Source organism: Monodelphis domestica, chromosome 5 (genome assembly GCF_027887165.1).
Source record: "Monodelphis domestica isolate mMonDom1 chromosome 5, mMonDom1.pri, whole genome shotgun sequence".
Taxonomy (NCBI): Eukaryota; Metazoa; Chordata; class Mammalia; order Didelphimorphia; family Didelphidae; genus Monodelphis; species Monodelphis domestica.
Window position 1 is genome coordinate 74,095,567 of NC_077231.1, and position 13,216 is coordinate 74,108,782.

The 13,216-nt window shown below is 34.8% G+C and overlaps 1 protein-coding gene across 3 annotated transcripts in view; it reads right to left on the minus strand.

Annotated features, from left to right (window-relative positions):
* Positions 1-4,287: 4,287 nt before the first annotated feature.
* EPYC (epiphycan) overlaps positions 4,288-13,216 on the minus strand; it is a 39,256-nt gene continuing 30,327 nt past the window's right edge. For all 3 annotated transcript variants that reach the window (XM_003341963.4, XM_056798644.1, XM_056798645.1), the window contains 4 exons: positions 12,019-12,177; positions 10,349-10,551; positions 9,681-9,776; positions 4,288-4,917 (listed from right to left, as the gene is read on the minus strand). In XM_003341963.4, the coding sequence (XP_003342011.2) occupies positions 4,747-4,917; positions 9,681-9,776; positions 10,349-10,551; positions 12,019-12,177 (629 nt within the window). In that variant the 3' untranslated portion in view covers positions 4,288-4,746. The remainder of the gene's footprint in view (positions 4,918-9,680; positions 9,777-10,348; positions 10,552-12,018; positions 12,178-13,216) is intronic.

The window sequence follows — 13,216 nt, forward strand, 5'->3', positions numbered from 1 at the left end:
CAAATGACAATTCAGAAACAGCTAACAGACCCCTGGGCTGTCCTAAGGCAAGCTTAAGCTACCATTGGTGCAGGTGAGATGCAGGAAAGTGATGTAAAACCGTCTATATGTTTTGCGTCACTTCCTCTCGGTTCTATTTTGCAGCGGAGAGGTGGCTGGTGGAAGCTTGCTGAGTGTATTGGCATCTTGGCATGGTGGCAACTATTGTCTGGTTTAGCAGTGAGTTTCCCTTGATACCATACTGGAGGAAGCCTCGTAACCTAGTTCAGGTGAGGCATCTTCTCTGAGTTCTCTCGCGGAGTTTAGGCTGAATTTCCCTCCTTTACCTTCCAAACACTATCCACAAGCCTCTAATCTTCTTCAGAAACCTTGTGGCAGAGGACTTTGAACTCCCCCTGGCACAGGCCAGGAGGGTGAAAAACTATACTCTTTCCCTCCCTCTTCTCCTTGATGTCTTCCCTCCATATTGATTAAACCACCATACATTTCCAAACTGACTTGGGTATTTTATTTGGGATATCCCCTGGTGAACAAAAATCAAACTTAGATTAGGTCACGACCCTAAATTTTCCTTACAGGAGACTAGTCTTTTCTAAAATAATAATAATAATGATAACTAGCATTTCTTTTGTTTTACATAATTTTTTTTTATCAATTTCAAACATTATTCCTTGGTTACAAAAATCATTTTCTATTCCTCCCTCCCCTCCCTCAATCCCTCCCATAGCTGGCAATTCCACTGGGTATTGCATGTATCTTTGATCAGAACCCATTTCCATGTTGTTGGTACTTGCACTGGGATGTTCATTTAGAGCCTATATTACCATTCATATCCCCTTCAACCCATGTTTTCTAGCAGTTGTTTTTCTTTGGTGTTTTTACTCCCACAGTTTTTCCCCTGGATGTGGATAGTGGTCTTTCTCATAGATTCCTCCAGGTTGTTCAGGGTCATTGCATTGCCACTAATGGAGAAGTCCATTACATTCGATTGTACCACAGTGTATCAGTCTCTATTTACAATGTTTTCCTGGTTCTGCTCCTTTCGCTCTGAATCACTTCCTGGAGGTTGTTCCAGTTCCCATGGAATTCCTCCACTTTATTATTCCTTTTAGTATAATAGTATTCCATCACCAACATAGACCACAATTTGTTCAGCCATTCCCCAATTGAAGGGCATCCCCTCATTTTCCAATTTTTAGCCACCACAAAGAGCACAGCTATGAATATTCTTGTACAAGTCTTTTTCCTTATTATCTCTTTGGGGTACAAACCCAGCAGTGCTATGGCTAGATCAAAGGGCAGACAGTCTTTTATCACCCTTGGGGCATAGTTCCAAATTGCCCTCCAGAATGGTTGGATCAATTCACAACTCCACCAGCAATGAATTAATGTCCCTACTTTGCCACATCCCCTCCAGCATTCATTAATTTCCTTTGCTGTCATGTTAGCCAATCTGCTAGGTGTGAGCTGATACCTCAGAGTTGTTTTGATTTGCATCTCTCTGATTATAAGAGATTTAGAACACATTTTCATGTGCTTATTAATAGTTTTGATTTCTTTAACGGAAAATTACCCATTCCTGTCACTTACCCATTTATCGATTGGAGAATGGCTTGATTTTTTGTACAATTGATTTAGCTCTTTGTAAATTTGAGTAATTAGGCCTTTGTCAGAGGTTTTTCTTATGAAGATTATTTCCCAGTTTGCTATTTCCTTTCTGATTATGGTTACATTGGTTTTGTTTGTACGAAACCTTTTTAATTTGATGTAGTCAAAATTATTTATTTATTTTATTTGTGCCTCTTTCTACATCTTGCTTGGTTTTAAAATCTTTCCCTTCCCAAAGGTCTGACATGTATACTATTCTGTGTTCACCCAATTTACTTATAGTTTCCTTCTTTATGTTCAAATCATTCACCCATTCTGAGTTTATCTTGGTGTAGGGTGTGAGATGTTGATCTAAACCTAATGTCTCCTACACTGTCTTCCAATTTTCCCAGTAGTTTTTGTCGAATACTGAATTTTTGTCCCAAAAGCTGGGATCTTTGGGCTTGTCATAGACTGTTTTGCTGAGGTCACTTACCCCAAGTCTATTCCACTGATCCTCCCTCCTTTCTCTTAACCAGTACCAAATTGTTTTGATGACCACTGCTTTATAGTATAGTTTGAGATCTGGTACTGCAAGGCCACCTTCCTTTGTAATTTTTTTCATTATTTCCCTGGATATCCTTGATCTTTTGTTCTTCTAAATGAACTTTGTTTTGGTTTTTTTTTTTCTAATTCAGTAAAAAAGTTTTTTGGTAGTTCAATGGGTATGGCACTAAATAAATAGATAAGTTTGGTTAGGATGGTCATTTTTATTATGTTAGCTCGTCTCATCCTTGAGCAATCAATGTTTTTCCAATTGCTCAGATCTAGTTTTAGTTGTGTGGAGAGTGTTTTGTAGTTGTATTCATATAGTTCCTGTGTTTGTCTCGGCAGATAGATTCCTAAGTATTTTATATTGTCTAGGGTGATTCTAAATAGAATTTCTCTTTCTAACTCTTGCTGCTGGGATAGTTGAAAATATATAGAAATGCCAATGACATACATAGGTTTATTTTGTATCCTGCAACTTTGCTAAAGTTGTCAATTATTTCCACTAGCCTTTTAGTTAATTCTCTAGGATTCTTTAAGTAGACCATCACATCATCCACAAAGAGCGATAGCTTGGTCTCCTTATTGCCAATTTTAATACCTTCAATTTCTTTTTCTTCTCTAATTGCAACTGCTAATGTTTCTAGTACAATGTTACATAATAGAAGTGATAATGGACATCCTTGTTTTGCTTCTGATCTTATTGGGGATGATCTAGTTTATCCCCATTGCAGATGATATTAGCTGATGGTTTTAGATAGATACTGTTTATTATTTTTAGGAACAACCCTTCTATTCCTATACTTTCTAGTGTTTTTCAATAGGAATGAGTGCTGTATTTTGTCAAAGGCTTTTTCTGCATCTACTGAGATAATCCTGTGATTTTTGTCAGTTTGCTTGTTGATATGGTCAATAACGTGGATGGTTTTCCTGATATTGAACCAGCCCTGCATTCCTGGTATGAATCCTCCCTGATCACATTGAATAACCCTCCTGATCACTTGCTGGAGTCTTTTTGCTAGTATCCTATTTAAGATTTTTGCATCTTTATTCATTAGGGAGATTGGTCTATAGTTTTCTTTCTCTGTTTTTGACCTGCCTGGCTTCAGGACCAGTACCATGTTTGTGTCATAAAAGGAATTTGGTAGAACCCCTTCTTGGCTTATTATGTTAAATAGTTTGTATAGTATTAGGGTTAGTTGTTCTTTGAATGTTTGATAGAATTCACAGGTGAATCCATCAGGCTCTGGGGATTTTTTCTTAGGGAGTTCTTTGATGGCCTTTTGATTTCTTTTTCTGATATGGGATTATTTAAGAATTCTATTTCTTCTGTTAGTCTAGGTAATATGTATTTTTGTAAATATTCATCCATATCACCTAGGTTGGTATATTTATTGCCATATAATTGGGCAAAATAGTTTTTAATGATTGCCTTAATTTTTTCTTCATTGGAGGTGAGGTCCCCCTTTTCGTCTATGATACTGTTTATTTGGTTTGATAACTAGCATTTCTATAGAGCTTTAAGATTTGCAAAATGACTTAGAAATGTATCATTTCATCCTCATAACAGTTATGAAAGGTAGGTGCTGTTATGATTCCCATTTTACATTTGAAGAAAAATAAGGCTAAGAAAGGTTAGATGATTCATCTAGGCCCTAGACAACCCCAATTAGTAAGATATTGGGTTGGAACACAAATTTTCCTCATTTCTCAGAGCTTGGTATTCACTGTGTCACCTAGCTCAGTCAGCCCATTGATAAACATTTATTAAGGGCCTACTGTGTGTCAGGCACTATGCTAAGTATTAGGAGTACAAAAAGAGGTAAAAAGTGACCCTAGCCCTCAAGGAGTTTAAAATCTAATGGGAAATACAACATGCAAACAAATATATACAGAGCAAGTTTTGTATAGGATAAATAGGAAATACTAAGCAGAGGGAGAACAATAGGCTAGTGAAAGAAGGGGTTTGGGGAGAGACTTAAATTAAGGAGCTTAATAGGCAAAGAGGGAGAAAAATATAATTCTAGGCATAGAAGACAGAGAAAATGCTTGTATGCTGGATTTCCCTGTCTGGGGAACAATAGGGTATGGTAAAAGAGTCAGTGGTTGTGGAAAGTCACCATAATAATCAATATTGTCCAAATCAAGATAATTTTCTAATAATTTTATTTCTTCACAATAATCCAAAATCTAATGATTTAGGGAAGACATCATAATAATTTCATTAAAAAATCTGATTATAGTATCAAACCTTGGATAAATACTGAAAGTATATGTGGCTGACTTATTTATAATAAATCTTAATTTGTGGAATAATTAGCTTTAAATCATACCTATTGTAAATTAAATGTGGGTACTTCTTACATATAAAAATGTTATATATTTTCTATTTAAATTTGCTCAATTTGGAAGTTTGGTATTGCATTATGTATTTCTATGGTGATATCCTATATTTAATTTTTTCCCTTCATCTGTTTGTGGTTTATTTTAACGTATAACAAATTTCCAAATGCAAATCTGTAAATAATGCATGGTTTTTTTCTGTGCTAGCACATTCATCACGATTCTTTTGCTGTTAGCACAAGGCATTGCCCAAACCCCGAATTTGGCTTAGACCAGGCTTCCAATTGGCAGGCGAGGTAGACACATGTATGCCTGAGGAGTTTTACTCAAATTGATGGGGTTCCCATCCAGCCGAATGTCCTCCAGAGCCTTGCGTACATAGGTCAGATTTTTAACATTGCAGAAAGTATCTTCGTGCATCTCCAGAATGTTGTTATTCTACAAAGGGTATACAAACAACCATGTTATCAACTCAGTTTTGGGCCTTAATTTCATTTGTGCATAAGAAATCGTAAGTGATGACTTTAAGATTTATAAAGGACTTTCCCCCAATATCCTGTAAAGGAGATAATACAATTGATATTGGTTCCTTTTTATCACTAATGGAATGGAGGCTTGGAGAGTTTAAATGCTCAAAATAAGATCACACAAACTCATAAATGTCTGAGGCCAGATGTGAAGTCATGTATGCTATTCCAAGATCAATGCTCCAGCTAGTACAATCATGTATTTTTTCTCCCATCTTTCCCAATCTAATACATGCTCCTATTTTTACCCCCACCCTCAAATCTCAAAAGGGAAGTTAGATAATACAGTGGATAGACTATGGGCCTTGGATTCAGGAAGAATCATCTTCCTTAGTTCAAACCTGGCATCAGACACTTACTAGATGTGAGACACTGGGCAAGTCATTTCACCCTGTTTGCCTCCATTTCCTTATCTGTAAAATCAGCTGGAGAACTAAATGGTAAATCAGTTCAGTATCTTTGCCAATAAAGTGGGGTCATAGAGAGTAAGACATGACTAAAAATGACTCAACAACAACAAAGCTCAAAGGGTGTCTTTGTTCCATACAGCTTCTAGGCAGTCACTTTGGTTGTTGCACCAACTTTGGTCATTGAACCAACTTTGAACCACATTACCTGATATTTCTACAGACCTCATAATCATCTCATCTTTGCCCTTCCTTCCCTTACTCTATTCCATGGCCTCCCTCTCATCATCATTAACAAATAACCCTAAACCTATTTCACACCTCTTCCTTATATCATTTACTCTCATTACATATATGCACTTGAGTAAATCACTTAACTATCCATGGCCTCAGTTTCCTCATTTTAAAATCAAGAAATTGGTCCAGAAAGCAAATATTGTGTCTTCTGTCTACAAATATTATGTGGAGACTGGGAAAATAGTCATGGTATTTAATTAGTATAAGAAGGAAAAGGGGGCATGACCAATGGGAATTTTTTTTTTATGAAATAGGGAAAACCATGTTTGTGGTAATGATCTGAAAGGATCTAATAGGGTAGCTTAAGATGATAGTTTCATATATTTTAGTTTTGGGTCCCCCAGATTCTCAAGAGTAGGATGATGTGTAATTCTTTTGTATCAATCTCTTGTGCTGGGACCAAGGTAGGAGCCAATTTAACACTTCTTCATTGATTAATTCACCATAGGACAGGAAGAAGCCAGCTAGATCATTTTAAGTAGTCTTTGTCACTGGTGCAGATGATAAGCAATGTGACATTTAAATAAATCCTGGTAGTACTATTTATAATAGATATTCAGGGATATTGAGGTAAAATTAAGATACAATAGTGAAGGATGATTCTGGGGTTATTGTTGGCAACTTATGGTTCCCCAGCATTTAAAGGGTTGTTATTTGGCCTCTCTCTGATGGGCATGAGATTGATCTTCTACTTCTCTTTCTTCAGTACCAAAATCAAGTTAGCCCATTGAAGAAGTAGCACAGTTTCTTGTATTTAATAAATTTTTAAAAGCTATGCAGATCTGGGATTTCATTGGCATCTGAAACTACCAAATAATGGACTTCCTCTGTTAATAAAGTTATTTGCCTTCTCTGCAACGTAGAACCTTAGAGTTGCCAGGGGATAGTAGTAGCTAAAATGATTTAAATCCTCAGGTTTGGATAACTGGTTATATTTCAGAGAGAGAGGATTTGAACCTAGAGCTCAACAGCCTGCTTTCTACTCACAATACCATGCTGACTCTAGTCCACATATAGCCACCATAAATCATATCAAAACTTTCTAGTTTTCTTTGAAATTAACTAAATGTAAAGCTCTACTTCACCACCTCCATTTCCTTGAGAATCACTCTGTGACTTTGAGCTATTATTTATGAAGTCATAAATCTTAAAGGTTGCTTGGCAATAAGGAAATAGTGGACAATCACTTAAAACATTTTTTCTTATAAAACATATCTACGATTTCACCAGGGTAGGGAAGAACAGGTAGCTAGGTGGTACAGAGGATAGAATGTTGAAAGTGGAGTAGGAAGACCTAATTTTTTAAATCCTGCATTAGATATATACTAACTATATGATCCTGGGAAGATCATTGAAACTTTTAGCCTCATTTTCTTAAGCTATAAGATGGGGACACCTCCTAGGATTGATGTGAGAATAAAAGGAGATAACATATAAAAATGATATATAAACATCGAAATGCAATATAAATGCTAGCTATTGTTTTTAAGAACTCCTACCTCTAAAGATCAGCACCTACTATATAAATAACATTAGTCTTCCAGAGTTTCCTTGGACATGGAGAAACGACATAGCTAGTCTTTGTTGGGCTTTAATTCAGGTCTTGCCACCTCTCTGTCCATTATACCATGGTGCACCTCAAATTGAATTAATGGTGTTTCTGCAGAGAGCACCCTGAACACCAAGTAAATCTGACAAAAGTCCAGTTTCAATGGAGCCTGAAACTGAGAGAGACAAAATCCTTCCTTCCTTTTAAGGATCCTTGAAGGAAATAGAAGCAGGTCCTTTTTTTCCCTTGCTGTCTAAAATGAACTTCATGCATATAAACTTATGGGTTTTTTTTGTTTGTTTTGTTATTTTTCTGTTTTCTAGATCTAATCTGTTGGAATTAAAAGAGCAATGGTATGGGTTCATCTAGGGACTCAATGATCTTTCTTTAATTTCACATTCTACTAGTTCTTATGAAGGTAAAATTAATATATATGGAGGAGTATTTTCTTCAAAAGTTGAGGAGGGAATCTAGTCAAGTCCACTGTGTATAGAATTTTGTCTATGAGTTCAAAATGTTTATTAGCTGTATGATCCTGGCAAGTCATTTAACCAGTTCTTTCATTTTGTCTTCACAAAAACCCCAGGAGGTAAGTGCTATTATTATTTCCATTATTCATATGAATTTGGGCAAATCACTCAAACTCCCTGGACTTTAATTTTCTCATCTGCTAAATGGAAGGAAGAAAATCTAGATAATTTCTCCAAGCACCAACAACCTAACCCTCTACTAAACAGTGAGACAATAAAGAACAAGAGAATACTAGAAATGGGTCAGCAGGAGTGTTCAAATTCTAACCTCAAAGTATTTACCTCTACAGCATCTTTGGGCCTCAATTTCCTCAATTGTACAATAAGGAAGCTGGGTGAAATGTCCTCTAAGGTGCCCTCTGGATATAAAACAATAATTCTATGACATACAGACAGAATTTCCCTACATATCAATGCCATCTTGTGGTTCTGTAGGATATTACTGCTATGCAATTTTAAATGTGTCCACTTTTTGTTACTTTGGGTATAAATGGAGTCTCACTTCCAGATATCTAATATACATGCTCTGAAATAATTATGAAGGGAGTGTGACTTATCCCATAGGTTAAAAATTCCCATTCTCAAAAAAAAGCAGGAATTTATTTAATCATTTCTTCTTATTATTTAGTTGTTATAATCATGTCTGACTCTCTATGGCCCCATTTGGGGTTTTCTTGACAAAGACACTGGAATGGTTTGCCATTTCTTTCTCCAGCTCATTTTACAAATGAGGAAACTGAGTCCAACAGGGTCAATGACTTGCCCAAGGTAACACAGATTTTAAATGTCTCAGGCCAGATTTGAACTCATGAAGATGAGTCTTCCTGACTCTAAGTGCAGTGCTCTATCCACTGCACCAGCTAGCGCCCTTATTTGATCACAACTCAAGCTAAAACATTTATTTTCAATGAACATGCCTGTTATTCACTTGGGGAAAAACAGATCTTTATTTAGAAGATGTCAGGTCGGCCAACATTTTGGAAAATTTGTTTCTAGTGATTCTTCCTAAAGAAAAAAGTGAAAGGACAACCCCAAATCTTACCATAATATTAATTTTGAGAGGAGGCAAAAATTCCTTTAAAAAATAGTTTGGGGCTGTTTCCTGCCCTCTTCTCAAAAAGTAAAAAGAACAAATATGAATTCTTATACAAAACTTGATATGGAATCTTGAAAAAATATTTTCCCCCATAAGTTAAATAACAAAATGGAATTGTAAGTTCGAATAATCTCAGTGTGTGGTCTTGGTCAAAGTTATTTACCTTTTCTGGGTCTCAGTTTCCTCCTATGTAAAATAGTGGGGCTAGATTAGACAGCCTCTGAGATCCTCTTCCATTTCTAGAGTTAGGATCCCTGTGATGCTTTTTTTTCCCTTCCTGCTATTAAAAGTAAACATCTCTCCCCACTCCACTATCTTACAGGGTTCTTAAGTAGTTGTCTTGAATGTTTTCTTTAAGAAAAACATGTCAAATCAACAATGGATAATGTAGAGGGACAAATTACTAAGACTTTAAAGTGTTACAGGAAATTAATAGGTGGCCAGAAAAATTGTTGTAATAATTTCTTATTTTCAGAATGAAAAGAGAACATAGAATCATAGATTTAGAGTTGAAGAGGACTTTTGTTCAAACACCTCCCTTTCACTTTACAAATTAGGATCCTGAAGTTAAATAACTGGCATAATAACAGAGATAGTGAATTATAGAGACAGAATATGAACAAAAGTCTTCTGATTCAGAACTCAAATTTAAAAAATGACATTTCCTTCTACAAAATTATATTGGGAAGATGAATATATTTGACAATAAAATAAGCCAGTCTCTTTGCCATCTGTTTTCTTTCTGAAATGGGACATTATTCTTTGTCCCCTCTTTTTTCCTTTCTAAAAGGCTACCTGGAGATGGAGAGCTCGGAGGTTTGCAGGCAGTGGGAGTGGAATGTGGTCCAAGTTATTATCCGTAATGTAAAGATGATGAAGATCATACATATCCTATTTAAAAACCAAAGACAAGAATTTGTTGAAAAATAAGAGCTATTATAATTTAACTTTTACTCCCATTCCTCATGCAGCTCTTAAAGAAGCATAAAAACAAAATAATGTATATATAGTGGGAACACAAACATGTCTTAGATTTTGATTGGTAATGAACAAGTATAGCAAAGGTTAAGTAGCTTTTTTATAGTCATTACACATTTCAAATGAGGTCAGCATTGCCTGTATGTTGGAGAAGATAAATGCTTCTTGATGATAATCACAATTGTTTCCAATGACTTTTAGGAAGACCCCCTTCTTTGATTGTTTATTTTTCTTGAATTGAGGGAGACAAGTAGTTCAGCTTTCTTAGGAAAAAAAAATCAAAACAAAACATCTGCAAGTTGTTTTGGTTATCTCAAAACATTTTTAAAGCTAGATAAAGTATGAAAAAGAGGTGGAAAGAAGAAGAGAATAGAGTGAGGGAAAGAGGAAGGAGAAAGATGGATGAGGAAAGAAAGAGAGGAGAAGGAAGAAGAAGAGAGAGACTGAAACAAAGAGAGACACACACAGAGAAATCCTAAGCTCACTTTAAATGCTTCTTGTTTTATTCCTTTTCTGCCCAGCCTATTATTGCTGATATCAATGAAGGTCAGTGTAGCTGGTAACTCTGGGAGCTGTCTGATTCTGTTGTCACGAAGGACAAGTTCCCGAAGCTGGGGAAGTTCTCTGAAAGCATCTTCATCAATCTCAGATATTAAATTTGATGTCAAATCAATCCTTTTTAAATCACCTAAAAAAGAAAGTGAACAGAAAATATCCATGCATATTCTTTTTTTTCCCTCCTACAATAGCAAAGAAGAAATCAAGAGATGATCATTGTTCTTGGAGATGGACAGTTAGTGAATTTAGCCCTCTCTCTCTAATGAGCTATTATTCAATGCTTCACAATTTCCTGTAATATCCAGGCTTCCTCCACATATCATGTAGATTTACATAATTACAAGAACATTTAACTTCATCAAATGAATGGGTCTGTTATATTTTTAAAACATGGCCCATTTATTCTTTTACATGTGCTCCATGAATATCCATGGACACTGCTCTTTAAAGGATATTTTCTCAGTAGTTGTTTTTCCTGATATATTTCTTGACAGTAACATTTGCAATAAAATAAATCTCAACAAATGTTTCATAACTACAAAGATATCATATTTTTAGTTTGAAAAATCAAAATTAAACAAAAAAAGGAAAAAAAGATACAGGAAGGCACTTGGCATCTAGCATAGTGAGTGAAAGATTCACCGAAGGACCTTGCCAAGAGCTCTAGAGGTGGGTAGACATGGATACAAAAACTATCCCATATTAAAGAGATTACAAATGTATCCAAAAATCAAAGATTTTTGAAGAAATGTCACCAACTCATGTCTGACCATGGCAATCTGGCATCTAGAAGTCAGTCATATATTTAATTATATACATATATTATAATATATATTTTTTATAATATGTATTTTGGGGCATCTAGATGATACAGTGGATAGAGTGCCAGACCTGGAATTAGGAAGGCTCATCTTCCTGAATTCAAATATGGCCTCAGATACTTATGTGTGACCCTGGGCAAGTCATTTAACTCTGCTTTCTTCAATTTCCTCATTTTAAAATGAGTTGGAAGGAGGAAATGACAAACCACTCCAGTATCTCTGCCAAGATAATCCCAAATAGGGTCACAGAGACACAGATGTGACTGAAACAAGTGAACAAAATAATACACAATATATGTATAAATTACATTATGCATTATAACATTCATTTCATATGGATATATCATTATGTATATACTTTGTATCTCATAGAATATGCTATATTATTTATATATATCATTAATTAAATTATAAATAAATTATAATAAACAAAACAAAATTAAGTTAAAGGATTTCCAACCCACTAAAATAATTCCCTTTAATTATTTTTAGCATTGTCTACTTAACAATAAATTGATTTAAATAATCAAGAAATAACTAACAAAATCTAACTTGATATCTTAGCATTTAAATTTCCATTTACAATAAGGAAATATTTATTTTATGCCATCAAAGAAAGGCAGTGTGGTATAATTGTGGGTAGATATTTGCCCTTAATATCTGAAAGACTTGGGTTCTGATCCCAACTCTGAGACATACTGACTTTATAGCCCGTACAAGTCATTATCCCTTCGATTGACCTAGACAACTCTATTAATATAAATTTCAGAGCATACTTAGATGTGCAAAGTCATTTTTGTTGATCTTTTTTATTCTATTAAATCGGGAATAGAAATACGCTGTGTTCTTGGGCAGAGGAGGGACAGCATCAAGTTCATGGTCATCACAGTAGACAGTGGTGCTCATACAAGTGCATAGGAGGCAGGTGGGAAAGTCTGAAAAGAGAAATACATTAAGGAAAGTAATTTTTAGAATTTCATTGTTTTTAAATGTAATTGGGAAAGATAAATTTTTTTTTAAAAAAAGTTCTAAGAAAGTATTGGATATACATATTGTAACTATATACAAATAGCCCCACATTTTGGTAGGTTTTTATCTTTCAATAATACCTACTATGTAAATGAAAAATAATCAGCATTAAAGGATATTTGAACCACAAGGAGGTCATCTAATCTAATGTTTCTTATACTGTTTGAAAGCAGGACTCCTTACATGTCTAAAAATACTAAAGGTTCACTAAAATACTCATGTTTATATGGGTTATAGTTTATGATATTTACTGTATTGGAAATTATAACATCTTAATGTTATGATGAAAATAGTTTTAAACTCAGGAATCCCTAAAAAAGGTCCCCAAATGAAACTGAGAACTATTGATCTTGTCCAAACTTTTCATTTTTAAAATGAGAAAATTGAAGGTTAAAGTAGTCACTATTCGTCTGACTTCAAGAGTATCACAGTTTATTTGATACAAACAGCTAGGCCAATGGTTAAAATGTTGGAACTGGGGCCAGGAAACCCTGTTTGCCTCAGTTTCCTCATTTTTAAAATGAGCTGGAGTAAGAAATGCCAAACCAATCCAGTATGTTTGCCAAAGAAAACCCCAAATGGGTCATGGGAAGTCAGATGTGACTGAAACACAACACTAATCACTGGCTAATCCTGGACAAATCATTTATTAATTCTTAGTTTCCTCATCTGTAAAGGGGAATAGTAATAGCACCTCCTTCCCAGTGTTGTCAGGATCAAGTGACTAATTAAATGTATTTTAAAATACTATTGATGCTATTGTTATTTTGCCAGATTTCTATCCTAAAAAAGCAAGAAATAATGTAACAGCCATGTCTAATTTCAAATTTTTAAATTTTTAGTTTGTCTTAGTTAATAAATTTATTGTTTTAAAATCCATTTTTAGTTTAAAATTCTATTTTGATTAGTAAAATATTATCATTTTTTGCTTTATAACCTTTTGTC